The 20,256-nt window shown below is 39.2% G+C and overlaps 1 protein-coding gene across 4 annotated transcripts in view; it reads left to right on the top strand.

The window, feature by feature from the left end:
* Window positions 1–20,256, top strand: part of LOC136825259 (glutathione S-transferase theta-1-like) — a 138,584-nt gene that overhangs the window by 66,608 nt on the left and 51,720 nt on the right. For all 4 annotated transcript variants that reach the window (XM_067081312.1, XM_067081314.1, XM_067081313.1 and 1 more), the window contains 2 exons: window positions 9,670–9,757; window positions 9,940–10,090. In XM_067081312.1, coding sequence (XP_066937413.1) covers window positions 9,670–9,757; window positions 9,940–10,090 — 239 coding nt within the window. The remainder of the gene's footprint in view (window positions 1–9,669; window positions 9,758–9,939; window positions 10,091–20,256) is intronic.

Raw genomic sequence — 20,256 nt, 5'->3', positions numbered from 1 at the left:
TCTTCTCTCTCTCTCCAAAGGGTAGAATGTGAGAAATGGATAGATAGAAAGATAAATAGATACTTAGTTGAGCCTCTCTCTCTCTCTCTCTCTCTCTCTCTCTCTCTCTCTCTCTCTCTCTCTCTCTCTCTCTCTCTCTCTCTCTCTCTCTCAGGAAAAGATACTGTTTGTGTGTGTGTGAGTGTGTTCATAGTATTTTAAAAATTTGTAGTAAAGGTAATACATCTTTGTAAGAGAAAATCAAACATAAATTTTGTTGTTGTTAGAGAGATTAAAGAGATAAACTCACTCTCTCTCTCTCTCTCTCTCTCTCTCTCTCTCTCTCTCTCTCTCTCTCTCTCTCTCTCTCTCTTTTTTGCCCCAGCCAGCCTTGTTGAATATAAGTCGTAGTGGTAACTCTTTCTCTCTGATTTGGTTATGATGACTTGGAAATGCTATTATTAATAATATAATTTCAAAGATTAATACAGTAATAGGATAATAATTTAAGGTATATTTAATGTATGATGATACTTTAAGTATACGTTTGGTACTTGAACTTTCAAGATAGGCAGTTATGAGCATTTTTAGAGGGGGATCAGCAAGTATTCATGGATTTTAACTATTTGCAGGGGGGTCTGGAACACATCGCCCATGAATACGGGGCATTTGTTGTATCCTCTTACCTCAACGATTGGCTCCTTCGAGACCCGATCAAGAGAGCAGTGTACGGAGGACCTTCAGAGAACCCTTCTCCTGGCCCAGACTTAGGACTTCTCATCAATGTGCACAAATCCAACTGCCTCCTTCTCAGGAGATTCATTACTTAGGGATGAGGATAGACTCTCCGAGATTTTGGGCTTTCCCAGCCCCAAAGAGAATAGAGTCTTGCCTGAAGACAATAAACGAGATTTTGACTCTCAACGACTGCTCAGCCAACAAATGGATGAGTCTTCTGGGCACCTTTTCTTCCATAGAACAGTTCATCTCCCTAGGCAGGCTCAATGTGAGACCTCTACAATTTCTTCTAAGGGTCAGCTGGGACAGGAAGAATCTCCTAGACACATTTGCTTTTCTGTAACTCCCGAGGTAAAGAAACCTAGACTTCTTCTCAGATCTGTTGGATCTAGGTTGGGGAGCTCTTCTAGGGAGCAAAGAAGTCTCCGGGACATGGTCCCAGGAGCAGAAATCCTGGCATAGAAACGTCAAGGAATTAAAGGCAATACACCTAGGTCTTCAATCCTTCACATCGGATGTGTGCAACAAGACAGTGGCAGTCGACTCAGACAGCATGACTGCCCTGTCTTACATAAAAAAGCAAGGGGGAACTCACTCTTCTCCCCATACAAATCAGCAAGAGACCTCCTCCTCTGGACGGACCAGAACAGCACCAGAGTAGTGACTAGTTTTATTCAAGGAAGGCTCAGTGTTCTGGCAGAGGAACTGAGCCACCAAAAACAGGTTCTCCCCATGGAGTGGACACTAGACCCTCTGGTCTGCTTAGACCTCCAGAAACTGGGGGAAACCAGTATTGGATCTTTTCGCTGCTACCAGAAACCATCGTCTCCCATTGTTCTGTTCACCAGTCCCAGATCCTCTAGCATGGGCGACAGATGCCATGTTACAGGGCTGGTCAAACAAAGAACTCTATGCCTTTCCACTGTTCATTATGTTGAGACAAGTAATAAACAAGTTTTGGTCTTGCCAAAACGTTTCAATGATTTTAATAGTACCATTTTGGCCAGCGAAAGAGTGGTTTCCAGATCTCCTCGATCTGCTGGTGGATTTCCCGAGGTTACTGCCTTAAAAGCAGCAGCTACTCAGACAACCGCGGTTTCATCAAGGATTTGTACTCTAGCCCAGACAGGTTACAAACTGTCAAGAGATTACTTAGAAAGAAGGGCTTTTCAAGAGCAGCCTCAGAATCCATTGCCAAGTGTAAATGGTAATCTTCAGACAAAGTTTATCAGGCCAAGTGGGCGATCTTTCAGGCCTGGTGTAGAAGGCACTATATCTCCTCTACCCAAACCTCTGTAGCAGAAATAGCAGATTTTCTGCTATATTTAAGAACGTCTAGAAGTCTTCCACTTATACTTTAAAGGGGTATAGGGCCATGTTAAGCTCTGTCTTCCAACACAGAGGAACGGATATGTCCTCTAACCAAGATTTGTTGAACCTCATTAAGTCCTTTGATACTGCCAAACAGAAGGAAGTAGCTGTGGTCTCATAGAACTTGGACATAGTTCTTAGATGTTATCTGGTCCTTGTTTTGAGCCCATGCAGTTAATTTCTTTAAGAGACTTAACTAGAAAAACCCTTTTTCTGGTTGCTCTGGCAACATCGAAACGGGACAGTGAAGTTCATGCTTTGGATAAGAGAGTTGGCTTCTCCCAAGGGAATGCAGTTTGTTCTTTTTTCCCTGGGATTCTTGGCTAAGAATGAGACACCATCTAAGCCCTGGTTCCATTCTTTTATAATTAAAAGCCTGACTGATATATTGGGTCCAGATGAAGATGAGAGAGTTCTATGTCCCGTGAACGCACTGAAGTACAGTATTACCTTTGCAGAACGAAGGAAATTTGTAGATCTTCAACCAGTCTTTGGTGTTCAGTGAAGAACCCCTCATACCCTATGCCTAAGAATGCCCTTCCTCTGAGTCTTAAGGGAGCCTGGGGGTACTGTGTACCTGGAGTACTCACCAGTTTTTAATGGTTGGGCAGTGGTTTTATTATTTTTGTGGTATAGTTGACCGTGTCTTTGTTCTGGTTATATTTTGTGGTACTGCGCCCTGGGCAGGGGCAACTTGTATTCTTTGCTAGCCATTGGAATTTGTCCTTTGCTGCAAAGTACCCACTAAAGTAGTAGGCGCTTCACGGCTATACCGCCTCGCCTCTATACGATAAGATGAGCGCCAGCCAGAGGCAGCATTTACTTGCAGCAGCTCTTATCAGGTAAGGAAACAACAAACATTGAATCAGTGTTAGCAGCTTTTCTGTTCTTAAATTCTCTACCATTCCTAATGTTTTGGGGTAGATGTGTCACACATCCCACCTCCTATCAATGTGGAAATCAGCTATGTAATTACTGGGTAAGTTACTTATATAAAAAGGACATTTTTATAATAAAATAAAGTTTTAGATATACTTACCCAGTAATTATATGATCGGAGCCCTCCCTCCTCCCTTCACATGGACACAAGGGCATAAACAAATTGAAGCTCTTTGCCAAGTTGTTCCTCTCTTTCCCCCGAAAGTGGGTGGGGCAAGTCACCTACCCAAAACAAACTAGCACAACCCACAAATTTCAAAATTTTAGCTGCCAAGCGAGTTAAACTATTAGGTATGTAATCACTGGGTAAGTATGTTCTAAAACTTTATTTTATTATAAAAATGACATATTTTAGAAAATAAATGGGCCTCAGAATGACTGTTTGGCGACTTGAAGAGTTTTTATGTATATACAGTAAACCCCCTTATTCACGGTCTCACGATTCGCGGACTCACCTATGGAACATATATACACATTATTCACTGAAAATTCACCCATTCACTGTATTTTTTGCTGAAAAATATTCACTAATTACTGTATTTTCATCTCATTTTCATGACTAAATGCACCTTTTGTGATAAAACTATTAAAATACTCAGATAGTGCTTGAGTTACGATAATTTGCCTTACGATAATTGCCTTACGATAATTCGATTTTGCAATTGGGTAAGTAATTAATACCGATACAACGATATTTATAAAATATTTTTAAATTTCATGTGGGCGCAGGCAGCAGTTTTCAGTCAGGTAGCGTGCGAGACCAAATTACAATAGACCAACTTCTTTCCCTCCGTCTCTTTATCCCATTCTAGTTAAAAAAGTAAAAGAGAATGATAAAAGTATTGTTAGTAACGTTATACTCTTGCATAAATGCGTACAGCTATAAACAACCAACCGAGAAAGTATACCCTAGTTTTACCAGACCACTGAGCTGATTAACAGCTCTCCTAGGGCTGGCCCAAAGGATTAGACTTATTGTACGTGGCTAAGAACCAATTGGTTACTTAGCAACGGGACCTACAGCTTATTGTGGAATCCGAACCACATTATAGCGAGAAATGAATTTCTATCACCAGAAATAAATTCCTCTAACTCTTCATCGGCCGGCCGGGGGAATTGAACTCCGCCCCATCAAGTGACAGTCTGAAGCTCTACCGACTCAGCCAATGAAGGGCTGTATTGTACGGTAATACACAGTTACCGTAGTTATAGTACAAATGACGTTAAGTAGAGCAGGACTGATATATTTTTACATTATACCCTTATTCAGTGTGGATAAAAGATTGGCAAGGAAATATACTCCTAAATTTAAGCTGCAAGTTGTAGCTGAAGCTGAGAAAACAGTGTTCAAGCTGCTAATGACTATAAATCATTGTGCACCGGGAACATGGATGAAACTCGACCGTAATTGAAATTGGAGAGAATGTATTTTAATCAAAACTACTGGGCATGAAAGAACACATTAATGCTATTTTTACGCAGATAAACGATAAGTACATAAAGCTCGTATTATGATGAAATCAAGTGAAAATAGCGAACAGAATCTTGATTTGGTTTTACACAAAACAAATGCCCTCAAACAGTCAACATCATTATTAATGAAAAAAATAACTAAATTAATAGACTTAAAAACACTGTATAGCAAAAAATAACCTTGCCCCATAAAAATAAAGTATCTAGAGATTCATTTATGCTAACTATAAGCAGGAAAAGTGCTCTGAACTGAGTTAAATATGCGAAATAAACTTGCCGCATAATCAATTTCAAACCAAAACATTGATTGCTGTGACGCAATTTATAACACAAAAGCAATATAAGAATATATACAATATTATTGGATACAGTGAATTAAGGCATAACATTTAAAAGATCCATGGAAAAGATGCATATTCGTTATGTTGATGTTTGTATAATGCAATATGTGAGTATAGAGTACAGTACACGTGTAATGTAGCCTAGGCTACCGTATGTGTATATGATATACCATAGTGTAGACTAAGCTAATTCTTGTTTCTTATTCAATTTCTCTTTGTATTGAATTATCATAAGTCACTCTGCATGAACCTCTAGAATTAGCTGATATTAATAATTACTATACCATGTATGTATAGAGTACTGTATACTTGATAGTGTAGGCTAGGCTACCAAATATGTATACATGGTGCCGAATACCCTAGTGTAGGCTAGGCTATATTCGAGATATGATTTTTCCAACAAACGATGGGCTTTTTTGGAACCTAACCCCATCTTAAGTAAGATAATACCGGTATAAGCATTTTTAGTTTTTTTTGTGTGTTTGAGCAATCAAAATAGGCAGTTCTAAGTGTTTTTAGAAGGGTTCTAAGTATTTGTGGGTTTTAGCTATTTGCGGGGGCGTGTGGTACGCATTCCCCGCAAATACCGGGAGTTTGTAATGTAAAAATGACTGTGCATTTGACAACCATTTCATTAAGTAGTCTCATCAAAATTTTTAATTGCTATCAAGATCTCTGTAAAATTCTGAGATTTTTTATCATGGGGCTAAATGACAGATTTTGTTGCAGAGTTTGGAAGTCTGCTAGTTGCCAGTTGTTAGTGATTCATGATGCACATTTTAGTAATGTTATACTGTTTTGTACTTTGACTCTAGATCCTGTGCTTGACTTTGGTTTTTGGAAATAAACAGTACTTCAGGTGACTGTAATACCCATATTATTATTATTTAAATAAATAGTTTTTATTTATATTTTGTCAATTAAATTACAAATTTTCAAAAACTCTAATTGGATTAACTTCAAAGTTGAAGTTTCTGACAACATTTCACTGATTGATTTATTTCTAAAACTTGATGTTCACTGCTGATTATACTCTGGACATTCACACAATAAATGTTTAATTGTTATCATTACTTTATATTCAGAGCACTCAGGAGCAGGGTTATGTGAGTGTAATACCCATGAAGGACTTGTATTCTAAATCAGGCTTTGTTAAACCTATCCATAAATGCCACTATTTTATTATATACAGAAACACAAATATTTTTCAATCTATATTGGTAATCACAAGATTTTTAAGATCCTGATGAGATGGTATTATTTATTTATTTATTTTTTTTTGTCCATCACAGTCATCCTATTCGACTGGGTGGTTTTTATAGTGTGGGGTTCCGGGTTGCATCCTGCCTCCTTAAGAGTCCACCACTTTTCTCACTATGTGCGCTGTTTCTAGTAGCACACTTTTTTGCATGAGTCCTGGAGCTACTTCGGCATCTAGTTTTTCTGGACTCCTCAGGGATCTTGGATTGTGCCTAGTGTTCCTATGATTATGGGTACAATTTCCATTGGCATATTCCATATCCTTATTTCGATTTTCAGGTTTTGATACTCATCAATTTTTTCTCTTTCTTTCTCATCTACTCTGGTGTCCCATGGTATTGCCACATCAGTGAGTGATGCTTTCTTCTTGATTTTGTAAATCAGCATCACGTCTGGTCTATTGTTACATATCACCCTATCTGTTCTGATACCATAGTCCCAGAGGATCTTTGCCTGATCGTTTTCTATCTCTCCCTCAGGTTGGTGTTCACACCACTTATTACTGCAAGCTAGCTGGTGTTTCTTGCGTAGGCTCCAGTTGAGGGCTTTTGCTACTGAATCATGCCTCTTTTTGTACTGGTCTGTGCAAGCGCCAGACATTCGCTTGCCATGTGGTTTATGGTCTCGTCTTTCATATTGCACTTCCTGCATATGGGTGAGATGTTATTTCCATCTATTGTTCTTTGGACATATCTGGTTCTTAGGGTCTGATCTTGTGCCACTGTTAGCATTCTTCTGTTTCCTTCTTGAGTTCTCCCCTCTGTAGCCATAGCCATGTTCATTGCTGGCCAGTTCTTTTGTCTGCCTCATGTACTGTCTGTGCATTGGTTTGTTGTGCCATTCCTCTGCTGTGTTTTTCATTCTTCTGTCTCTGTATATTTCCGGGTCTTCGTCTACTTTTATCAGTCCTTCTTCCCATGCATTCCTTAGCCACTCTTCTTCACTGGTTTTCAGATATTGCCCAAGTGCTCTGCTCTCGATGTTGACATAGTCCTCTAATGCTTAGTAGCCTTATCCCCCCTTCCTTTCGTGTTATGTATAGTCTGTCTGTATTTGCTTTTAGGTGTAGTGCTTTGTGTGTTGTCATGTGTTTTCTAGTTTTCTGGTCTATGCTGCAGAGTTCAGCCTTCGTCCATTCCACTATTCTTGCGCTGTATCTGACAACACCTTCGTAAGCAACAAGCTTTCCATGACCACAGTTGCCTCAACTTCACCATAGAATATTGCTGTAACCGTCGCCTCCCCTTCCTCGATGTCCTCGTCGGGCAACAGGAGGAGCGCTTCGTAACACAAGTATATGCAAAACCAGTGAACTTGGGCATGTACCTGAATGGGGAGAGTGAGTGTCCAGAGATACAAATGCACTGCAATCAGTGCCTTCATCAGGAGAGCTCTTTCACACAGCTCTTCTTGGAAGAACACACACTGAATTAGAACATGTTGCCCAGGTTTTAATTAACAATGGGTATTCCAACCAGGACATCACAAAATGCATCCATAGAACCATTGATACATGGTATCAGCAGGAGCCTCACCCCGAAGCCCTTCAAGGAATCTCTTTCTTTTACATGGGAGTGTTTCACAAGTACAAAGATGAGCACACCCTTCAAAACAACATAGAAGGAAACGTCTGCCCTACGGACCCAGGAAAAAAGGTGAAATTAGTTATTTACTCTAAGAGCAAAAAGACCAGTGGCCCCCTCGACACAGGACCCCTGAAGAGTACCAACGTGGTCTACCAGTACAAATACCCAGTCCAGGAATGCCATGGCACTTACAGCAGTATGACCACAATGAAATTCTCCAAGAGGATCTCCTGCCACATTCAGGAAGGCACCATCCATAATCATGCCAAGAATGACTATAACATTAAAATAACACAGAAGGATATAATTCCTAATATCAGAATTATTGATAAGGAAAGGCCTAGCCTCAACACCACGCAAGAGACTTCCCTCCTCCTGATGGTGGCCCATAGAATACTGCCTGCCAGCACACCTGAGCTAAATGAACGGACTAATCAGGTGAGGCCTCCAGCTGCTGTGAGTGACCTTCCCAGTACTACCCACCCAGGCTGCAGCATCCACAAGCAGAGACGGGTGCAACCATCAAGGTCTGGAAGATGGCTTCACTCAGGGCACTAAAGTGTGCCAAGGTGGCCAATCAAAATTTGGCAAACACCCCGTCGACTACTTGGGACCCTATAAATACTGACTGACTTCCCCATTCCAACTAGAATGAACCCACCCACCCTTGAGAATAAACTGATGATATGGTTGGAAAAGGATATCCGCTACGCCCATAGAAACCACAAAGAAAACACTCGAGAAATACGAGTCTTAGATACTTAGACTTGAAACTCTACAGGTATCACACACCATAATTAACATATATAAAGCAGAATAAAAGTAACTATTCAAAACAATTACCTTCCTTATCCAGGTTAAGTACATCGGCCAGCTCTTAGCAAATATCAGCCATAATGTAAAGATTTTTGTGTAACAATCCTAAAAGACTCTTACGTTACAAAGTACGATATTACAGAGTAGAATGCTTACAAATAAAAAGAAAATAGAGAGGAAATTAAACAAAAAGAAATGTATAGTGCATGGCACTTTAAAATAGTAGTATGTACAGCTTTCCTCAAACTCACAACCATTTGGAGTAATGAAACTTTAAGGAAAATCATTTTATGGTTTAACAGTAAGAATAATGAAATATGCTTGGCACAGGGCAGTGCAGAATGTTTAAACCCTCAGAATGTTTGTTAGTGTTTATTCAGTAAGTGGTTACTTTTAATTGTTTTAACATTTTGTTCTTAAAAATTTTGTTAATATGCACTTTCTTTGATCTGATGTATACCAACTGCTGTCCTTATATCTGAGTACCTTAGGGGGAAAGCTGGTTTGGTTGTTGAAGCCTGCAGATGGTGGGTGGGGGCAGGGCAGGGGTTTGAGGAAGTTGCAGCCACTCATGTGTTTGAACCCATACTTTCTTTGGCTGCTATGCCAAAGAAAGTATGTTCTGCTGTCACCCCCACTTGACTTTGGTTGTTGCAAGTTTTTCACTCAGAAAATATACTTTCCCTTGTTTTGTTTTTGTTAAGTTGTCATATATGTGTGTGAGTCTGGTATGGGTTGGAAAGCAGACTTTGTGAGGTGTCTTTGGCACGGATGAGTGTAAGTTGTAGGAGGGGCAGGTTTGTCCTCCCCTGACACTGATCCTGACAAATTTTGTGCCTTTTGCATGGTCCAGGATTGTCTCTAGAACTACCCTTGTAAGGAATGTGAAGGAGTGTCACCATTTCAGTGGCTTTAGTTTAGCTCCAAGAGGAAGACTTGTAGGGGGTTAGTGCCATGAGTACATCTCACATGGTGCACTTTAGGCATTACTAATGAGTGTTTGCAACATCCTTTCAACCCCCTGTTTATTTGTTTATTGGTGACCTTGTTACTAAGTTTAAACAACCAAAGCCAGCTTTCACTCAAAGATACTTCCATATAAAGACTAGGTTGCAATTTTATATTTCTTCGTAATGCAGACTCTATGAAATGCCTTAATTTTACAGGAGAGCACAGAACTGAAGAGTATGCCCAGATTAATCCATTCCAGTTAGTGCCTGCAATAGATGATAATGGATTCAAGCTTACTGAAAGGTAAAGAGTGAAAGGAAAAGATTGAAATGGGTAGTGATAAGTTCAGGGAATTTACTGCAACTGCTTTACTGGCTTAATTGACTGTAGAGGAGTATATGTACATACTTGGTGTGCTGGTAGTTTAAGATGAGATTCTGTAGTTGCTGAGACTGAATAATACCATGGTATCATTTTCATGACAGTGTGGCCATTCTTCGATACCTCTCCCGCAAGCCTAATGTTCCAGACCATTGGTACCCTAAGGAGTTGCAAGCACAGGCAAAAGTAGACGAGTATTTGGAGTGGCAACATCTCAACACTCGCTTAAATTGTGCCATGTTTTTCCAGCACAAGGTAAATACTATAATTAGATTTTCTTTGAAATCATTTTTGGGTTTTATAATTGCCGTGACTAATAAGGAATGACTAATAAGGAACACTCGGGTATAAGGCACCACCCTACTTACAAACAAGCTACATTCCCGATGGCCTTTTGTGTATTGAATTGTTTGTAAGTTGGTTACTGTACTCTTCACACATATCTGAGTTCAGTATGATATAAAGTCAATACAGTACTGTACATTTTTCCATCCTAAAACACAATTCACTGTACAGTAAACCCTCCGTATCCACGTTTTCACGATTTGCGGACTCAGCTATTCGCGGGATTTTCTGTGGAACTTATCTCAAAATTTTCACGGGAAAACTTGCCCATTCACAGTTTTTTCTGTGGAACATATCTATCTATAAAAATATTCGTGGGGAACCTGCCTATTCGTGGACGCAGAGTTTTTTCTTTTTTGTAAAGCAATATTCTGTATTTTCATATTATTTACTGTATAATGAAATTAAATAATAATACTACAGTATATAGTAGTAAAATTAAATAATAATAGTACAGTAATATTAAATAATAAGATTAAATAAAATAATAATAGTATGTAATACTACACTGGGTATCTGTGATAATAATAAATAATGGGTACCTGTAATAATAATAAATAAGATTAAATCATACGGCTACTCACCGGTGATGAATGTTGATTATTATTATAGATAATAATGATGAATTGGCTGTGCAGTATGATGAATGATGATGAAGATATGACTACTGCACAGCAAAGCAGAGGAGTTACATCTCCTCTGAGGGCATCTCTTCACCTTCTTCAGGAGGTGCTTCATCAGGGGTTTTAGGAGGCTTTGTCATGTTAAGGTATTTGAACATGGCAACGAAGGTGGTACAGTAGGGCTGCACGACCTCATTATTGGTACTGGAAATATTTGTGGCCCTTTCTTCATTATTATCCAATGCCTTTGTCATTGTCTGCAGCTGCCTGACTTTCTTAATAAATTTGTACATACCATGAAATTGTTCAGTATCCTGGTCCATTAGTGGGATAGTAAAGAGGGCGGTGAGTTCTCCAAGAATGGCCTCCCCAAGTATTTTACCTTGTTCACACTCGTGCTTGATGCAGGCAACCACACTTAATGTCATGCCGTAATGGGCTGCTACTTCTCCGTGACTTCTGCCCTCTCTTAACATAACAATCATGTCTACTTTCTCCTCATCAGTCATTAACTGTAATGTCCTCTGGCGCTTAGCCTCTTTACCAGAAGCCTTAGGAGAAGCAGAGCATTTAGAGGACATCTTAATGCACGATTTCAAAAAATATTCTTAGTCCGTAGTATCATACACACAAAACACACACACACGAGAGATAACAATGAACTGAGTTATATTGGGTCATTTTCCTCCACTGTATACACATTAGCCCTTCTTTGGCTGAGTGGGTTGAGCTTCAGACTGTCATTCGATGGGCCGGAGTTCAATTCCCGCGGCCGGCTGATGAAGAGTTAGAGGAATTTATTTCTGGTGATAGAAATTCATTTCTCGCTATACTGTGGTTCGGATTCCACAATAAGCTGTAGGTCCCGTTGCTAAGTAACCAATTGGTTCTTAGCCACGTAAAATAAGTCTAATCCTTCGGGCCAGCCCTAGGAGAGCTGTTAATCAGCTCAGTGGTCTGGTAAAACTAAGGTATACTTACTTACTTACTTACTGTATACACATTGATATTCTGCGCATACAGTACTGTACATTTTATGAAATGTCTTCTTGTAAGATGATTTTTAAATATTACATACATAAAGTGTTTTAGGATGATACGTAGTACTACCAGTAGTACATAGAGCATATCTAAAATACATAAGACAATGGGAATAGCAGGGTACGTATGTTTATGTCCGCGGTACGTGCTATTTTCATGTACTGTACGTACTAAGTATATGTTCATGACTACAGTAAACCCCCTGTATTCGTGGGGATGCGTTCCAGACCCCACATGAATAGTTAAAATCCACGAATACTTGCTAACCCCCCCTCTAAAAATGCTTATAATTGCCTATCTTGAAAGTTCAAATTACCAAATGTATACTTAAAGTATCATCCTAGATCAAATATACCTTAAATTATTATCCTATTGCTGTATTAATCTTTGAAATTATATTATTAATATAATTTCAAAGTCATCTTCAACATTAGTACCCTTAAAAATATATACATACATACTTCTAAGCCTTCCAGCCAAAGCAGAGAGAAAGAGAGTTACCACTTCGACTTATATTCAACAAGGCTGGGTGGGGAAAAATAGAGAAAGAAACAGGAGAGTTTCTCTTTAATCTCTCTGACAACAAAAAAATTTATGTTTATTTTTTGTCTTCCAAAGATGTAATACCTTTGCTACACATTTTTAAAACACTGAACACACACACACACACACACACACAAACAGCATCTTTTCCTGAGACAGAGAGAGAGAGAGAGGGGGGGGGAGAATAATGCCTTAAGATATCAACAGATTGAAATCTTTGAGCTTCTGAGGGCAACACTCCCCTTCTCCTCCGGCCAATATGTCAAACTGTCAAGTAAATTGACATTTACCCTCCCCCCTCCTGTCTCAAGGCAGTATAAAAAGACTGGGAATCACCATTTGTTTGTTTAAAATGTTAAAAAATTTAATACACAAATGCATGGAAAATATTAATATATTATTATTATTATTATTATTATTATTATTATTATTATTATTATTATTATTATTATTATTATTTAATCTTAATATTTGAAAATTAGTATTTATTAGGTAAATTATTTATTTATCATACAAAAGAAAAATATGTACATATTACATGTTGGAAAAATTCTCTTATCTAAATAAGAGAGAGAGAATTATTATTTTTATTTAATGTTATTATTTAATCTTATTAAACTTAATATTAATACAGTATTTGAAAATTAATATGTACCATAAATCATCATTTTATCATAAAATGTGCCCTCATAAAATGCTTATGCTATCATCCTGAAACACTTATACAGGTATATCATTTTAATATAATTTCAATAGTATTTTAATATAACTTTAATATTTCAATAGTGTCAATTCTGAGCATCTATCTTCGCTTTAATGAGGTTGGGTCCATCCTGAATGGAGAGGAGAAAACCAGTTTTTCTCTCTCTTTGAGTTATGGATTATTATTATTTAACATTACAGTATTATTATTATTATTATTATTATTATTATTATTATTATTATTATTATTATTATTAATCTTAATATTGGAAAAAATAGTAAATCATTTTTTTTATCATAAAGAATGTATTTAGTCATGAAAATAACATCAAAATACACTAATCAGTGAATATTTCCCGGCAAAAAAGTCCGCGAATAGCCAAATTTTTCGCAAATGATTTATAGATATGTTCCACAGAAAATCCCACAAACTGGTGAGTCCACAAATCGTGAGAACACGAATACAGGGGGTTTTTTGTACCGTAAATACATTTTTTTATGATGAAAAATGATTTACTAATTTTCAGACATTACAGTACTTTACTGTAATATATTAAAATAAACATAGCAAAATTTCACTAACATATACAGTGAACCCCCGTATTCGCGGTCTCACTATTCGTGGACTCCCCTATTTGTGGATTTCTCTGTGGAATGTATATACACATTATTCGTGGAAAATTCACCCATTCGCGGTATTTTTCACAGAGAAATATTCACTAATTACTGTATTTTCATATTTTCATGACTAAATGCACTTGTTGTGATAAAACTATTGAAATACTGAGGTAGAAGCATTTTTAGAGGGTTTTTTGTGTTTGAACTATCAAAATAGGCAGTTCTAAGTGTTTTTAGAGGAGTTTTAAGTATTTGCAGATTTTAGCTATTTGCGGGGGGGGGTCATACGCATCCCCCACAAATACGGGGGTTTACTGTAATTGTTTTTCTTAAAAGGTGCTTCACCCAAGCCACCTCTCCGCAAATACAAAGAACTCGAGATGCTGGGATGCTGTCTACCCAGGACCAATGATACTTGACACGCTATTGGCTGTCATCTACAAAGTAGCCAATCCAGGAGTGCTATTCTTTTCCCTTGGCGTTGATTGGCTGAACGCTCAAGACCATCTCGCGAACATGGAATTCTGGGAGACCACATCTACAGCATCTTTCCCAGTTCATGCGTAGTACGTAGCATCTTCTGATCGGGTGAAATTGCAGATTTTTGTGTGTGGGTTCTTAACCTTTGTGTATCAGTGGTAATCAGCAATAAATGCCTCCTAAAAAACACCCTGCTCCTTCTAAGGCTTCTGGCGAAGAGCCTAAAAGAAAGAAGATGGTCATGAAACTCGAGGAGAAGGTGAAAGTTCTCAATATACTAAAGGAGGGCAAAAGTTTCGCCGTGGTTGGCCACCATTTTAATGTTAATGAGAGCTTGGTGCGGTACATAAAGAAGAAAGAGGTGGAGATACGAAAGTCTGTAAGCATGAGCTTCTTCAGTAATGCAAAAACAGTTGCGACAGTGCAGGATAAAACAGTTGTGAAGATGGAATCTGTGCTGGCATTCTGGATAAAGGACTGCTGAAAGAAGAACGTGCCCCTCGACTCCAACATCATTCACAAGAAAGTGTGACAACTCTGTCAATAGTTATCGACTGCAATGGAAGGCGACAACATGGTACAGGCAGAGGAAGGGGTGATGTAGAGGCACAGAAGGCGATGAAGAAGGGGAACTAGAATTCTTAGGCTTCAATGGACCCACGCCTATAGAAGCGGAAGAAGAAGAAGAAGAAGACAAAGAGCCCCAAGCAGGACCATCATCAGCGCCTCAAGGTTTCCAGGCCAACAAGGGGTGGCTCCACCAATTTCAAAAGTGGCTCCACCTAAAATCTGCTTCTCTGCATGGGGAATCAGCTTCTGCAGACACTGAAGTGGCAGTGAAATATCCGGAGACCTTCAAGAAAATCATCCAGGAGAAGGGCTACCATCCAGAACAGCTGTTCAATATGGACGAGACTGGCCTGTTCTGGTAGATGCCTTCCCAGACATACCTCATGAAGGACGAAGCTAAAGCCTCTGGATTCAAGGCCCAGAAGGATTGGGTTACCCTCCTAATGTGTGGGAATGCGGATGACTTCATGCTAAAACCAGGCCTCATTTACAAGACTACAAACCCCAGGACCCTCAAGAATAAGAACAAGGCATTGCTGCCTGTGTTCTGGATGCATAACCCTAAGGCTTGGATCACCAAAGTCCTTACAGAATACTAGTTCCCTCAGAGCTTCATCGCTCAAGTTAGGCAACATCTGAGCGCCTTGGGCATGGAGTTCAAGGTGTTGCTGATCATGAATAATGCTGGTGGCCACCCTCTTGATCTTTATTAAAAGGGAGTCAGCTCGAGTTCCTCCCTCCCAACACCACGTCCCTTCTCCAGCCTATGGACCAGGGCATGATCCATGCCTTCAAGGCACTATACACGGGAACTCCCTCCAGCACTTTATGAATGCAGTGGACAATGGCAATGAATTTACACTAAAAGACTATTGGCGTAAATTCATGACTGCCTATTACGATCTCGCCTCTCGAGATCGACAGGTTCTAAATGAAACAAGCTATGGGGCTGTAATGACTGACGAGAGGTGACAAATAAAGGAGGGAGGAGCAGAACAAATACAAAAAGTTACCTTAATATTAATTTATTTACATAAATTACAAGTGAGTCAGGTCCAGGAGAGAAAAAAACTTAAAATGACCAAATCAATAAACTAACACGTGACAGCAACATAAAATTCACATAATTAAATACAAAAGAATCATAAGACACAGGCAGCATAAAATCATAAACAACAATAGTAACAATAAATAAAAAACAAGCAGCATAGAGAAAAAAAAAAAAACAAATCGAGAACTGTAAAAACCAACACTGCAGGACAACTAAACAGAGCCGACACGGCAACCATCAAGTCCTCAGAAACAGTTCTCCCAGACTAGACTCCCACGACAGAGCCGATACGACAACCATCGCGTCCAAAAGAATGTTCTCCGCTGCTCTACTGCCGTGACCTGCTGCTGTCCTGGACCTGACTGGCAAAGTCTGACACCATCCACCACACGTCAACTCGCCAGCAAGAAAAACAAACAAACAAAGGAGGCAACAACCCACTAAGGGAACAATCGGCAAACGATTGTTCCTAACACCTCCCCACCTAACAGAAAAAAAAATATTTACAATAAAAATTTTTTTTTTTTTTGACAAACAGAATACTCTCCCCCGATACTGCCACACCCCCGCCAGCCAAAACAGAACCATCCCTGGCCTAAGGTCGCCAATATTACGATCTCGCCTCTCGAGATCGACAGGTTCTAAACGAAACAAGCTATGGGGCTGTAATGACTGACGAGAGGTGACAAATAAAGGAGGGAGGAGCAGAACAAATACAAAAAGTTACTTTAATATTAATTTATTTACATAAATTACAAGTGAGTCAGGTCCAGGAGAGAAAAAAACTTAAAATGACCAAATCAATAAACTAACACGTGACAGCAACATAAAATTCACATAATTAAATACAAAAGAATCATAAGACACAGGCAGCATAAAATCATAAACAACAATAGTAACAATAAATAAAAAACAAGCAGCATAGAGAAAAAAAAAAAAATCGAGAACTGTAAAAACCAACACTGCAGGACAACTAAACAGAGCCGACACGGCAACCATCAAGTCCTCAGAAACAGTTCTCCCAGACTGGACTCCCACGACAGAGCCGATAAGACAACCATCGCGTCCAAAAGAATGTTCTCCGCTGCTCTACTGCCATGACCTGCTGCTGTCCTGGACCTGACTGGCGAAGTCTGACACCATCCACCACACGTCAACTCGCCAGCAAGAAAAACAAACAAACAAAGGAGGCAACAACCCACTAAGGGAACAATCGGCAAACGATTGTTCCTAACACTGCCACATGTCTGTCTGTCATCAACCAATAGTTGAAGGACATGAAGAGGGAGACCCTGAATACATGCTGGAACAAGTTGTGGCCCGAGTGTGTCCACGATTACAGGGGCTTCTCTCCTGAAGAATTCAACATTCAGTCATTATAGGCAGTCCTCGGTTTACGACGGGGGTTCCGTTTTTGAGCCGCGTTGTAAACCGAAAATCGTTGTAAACCGAAAAACTGTCGAAAATCGTCATAAAACCTTAGAAAACCCTACTTTTAATGCTTTGGGTGTATAGAAAACAATGTAAACTATTTTTATTGAGTTTTTCATAAAAAAAACTCCAAATTTTGATTATTCTGCCGTTTTGGAGCCATATTTCTTCTGTCAGATCGGCGTACGACGCGTCTTAACCCTGGAACATGCATCGTAAACCAGGAAATAATTTCTGATGAATATATTTGAAAAGTGTCGTAACCTCGGAACATCGTAAGCCGGACCCGTTGTAAACCAGGGACTGCCTTTAATAAGGCAGTCCAGTTGGCGAGGATTCTTAGTGGAGAAGGCTTCAAGGACATCACCGAGGATGCCCACTCTGACCCCCTGATGGACCAGGATTTGGAAGACCTGACAAAGTCTGCCAGTGAGGAAGAAGATATGCCAGGTTCAGGGGAAGAGCAGGAGGAGGAGGGCCTGACTTTGGAACGTCTGTCCCAAGTTAGGAGAATGATCAAGGATACGCAGGAGTTTGTTTCAACATGGGATCCTTATATAGAATTACTCCTTAAAGTTTTCATACATTATTGATTTAGCATAGGAGCCTTACAATCAAGCCCTCACCACCATGAAGCAGCAGTGACAGCAGCTGCCCATCACCATGTTCATCACACAGACGAAGAAGGACCCTCCAAAGCCTCCCAAATTGCCTGAAGTAGTGCCTCCCCAATCACTTGAAGTAGTGCCTCCCCAATCACTTGAAGTAGTGCCTCCCAAATCACCTGAAGAAGTGCCTCCCGAAGCACCTGAAGGTGAAGAGGTGCCCTTAGAGGAGATGTAACTCCTTTGCTTTGCTGTGCAGTCATATCTTCATCGTTTATCGGACTGCACAGCTAACTCATCATCATCATCTTTAATCAACATTCATCACTGGTGAGTACCCATATGATTAACATATGTAGTAATCTTAATACTATGTGTACATAGTATTAAATTTTTTAAAATGTGCATACATATTTGTGTTTCTCTCTCTCTCTCTCTCTCTCTCTCTCTCTCTCTCTCTCTCTCTCTCTCTCTCTCTCTCTCTCTCTCTCTCTAAAAGGAAATGGGATAGCTTGTAACAGTGTGAAAGAAAATATGCATGGCTGAATATTTAAGGGGGACTGGATTATTTTCACACATAGTTGTAAGCCATATAGTACGTATGTATATTTTTAATGACAAAATGTTTAAGATGACTTTGAAATTATATTAATAATATCATTTCAAAGATTAATATGGTAATAGGATAATAGTTTAATGTATATTTGATATGGTTGGTATTTTTTAGCATACTTTGGTGTTTGAACTTTCAAGATAGGCAGTTTTAAGTGTTTTTAGAGGGGGTTTCTAAGTATTCGCGAATTTTAACTACTTGCGGGGGAGTCTGAAACACATCCCCCGTGAATATGGGGGGTTTGCTGTGCATACAGTACATAGAATAGGCACGCAGAACAATGTTTGAACTTACAGGTGGCACAGGGGAGTGCTCTGAACACAGTTTTAATTAGTGATCCCATTTGTATGTATCTGATTGTTTGTAAGTAGGGTGGTGGCTGTACAGTAAACCCTCCATATTCGCAGTCTCACTATTCGCGGACTTATGTATTTGCAGATTTCTCTATGGAACTTATCTACCCATTATTTGTGGAAAATTCGCCCATTTGCAGTATTTTTCACTGAGAAATATTCACTAATTACTGTATTTTCATATCATTTTCATGACTAAATGCACTTTTTTGTGATAAAACTATTAAAATACTTAGGCATAAGCATTTTTAGTGGTTTTTTTGTATTTTAAACTATCAAAATAGCCAGTTCTAAGTGTTTTTAGAGGGGTTTTAAGTATTCATGGATTTTACTTATTCATGGTGGGAGGGAACACATCCTCCGCGAATACGAGGGGATTTACTGTATATGTGAAACTGCACTTTATCTGGCTACACCTGAAATTTAGTAGATATTGACAGTTTACTGTACGAATAAGTGTTTCATCACAAAAAGCCAGGTCATATAGAGTCAGCCATATCTGTCAAGAAAAAGTAAACCATTCTTTATTTTGTAAAGGATTATTCCTTGATGCAAGTTAGTAAAGGTATGGTGTTTTAAGTGAATAAACATGGATGTTATAGTGGACGTAGGTTGGTGTTTAAGGCTATCTGTCCAGTTGCCTGTATGCCTGTCATATTTTTTTTATGGCTGCCTTACAGGCGGAACTTTCCTGATGTCGCTGTTAGCCCCAGAATGTGACTGGCTGTGAAGTTTCCTATTTTCTTTGCCTTTTTGGTATTTTTGGTGTGTGCATGGTTGTTCTGTAAATCAGGTTGAGTGAAAGCTAGCACAAATTTTGTGTGTGATAGGTTTTCTGCCCACATAAATTATCACATGTATGTTAATTTCTTTTGGCAGAATTTGAAAGTATTGACTGTTTTTTGGAATTATTGGAATTGTTCAGATGCTGTTTGTTGGAGTCAGCTGGTTGTTTTTCTTTCCTTCTTCCCTGCAGCTTCTGCTTGTTTTGTGCTCATGGGAGCCCTGACTTCACCTGCTGAGACCACTCATGTCTGTTCTCCCTTTGTATAAACTCGGCCTGTAGGAGGTTAAGTAGGCAGGGTCCACCTCTAATCATTGTTCTTCCCTTGCAACAGGTCAAGTTCACTTTCAGTGAACATTCTCGATACTTCTTTGTTAGTCCGTCTGTAGCCACCATTCCTGCCTGTTCTCAAGTGTACCCCATTGTAGTGGGACAGATTACAGAAAAATCGAGCAAATGATGACACAAGCATCAAATTTGGCACAAGTGTCCTCCAAGGTATACTAATCAAATCTGCCTGATTGGCCAATTGAAAATCCAAGATGGTGGCCATTTTCAAGATGGCTGCCAAAATAACCACCCGAAGCAGATGTTTTGCTTGGAAATATTTGTAGTTGTCTGATTTGCATAATCTAAGTGTGGATTCCTATGTTTTGAAGTCC

This window comes from Macrobrachium rosenbergii, chromosome 37, assembly GCF_040412425.1.
Source record: "Macrobrachium rosenbergii isolate ZJJX-2024 chromosome 37, ASM4041242v1, whole genome shotgun sequence".
In the NCBI taxonomy this organism is placed as follows: Eukaryota; Metazoa; Arthropoda; class Malacostraca; order Decapoda; family Palaemonidae; genus Macrobrachium; species Macrobrachium rosenbergii.
Note: the sequence above shows the minus strand (reverse complement) of the source record. Positions and strands in the feature narration are given on the sequence as shown.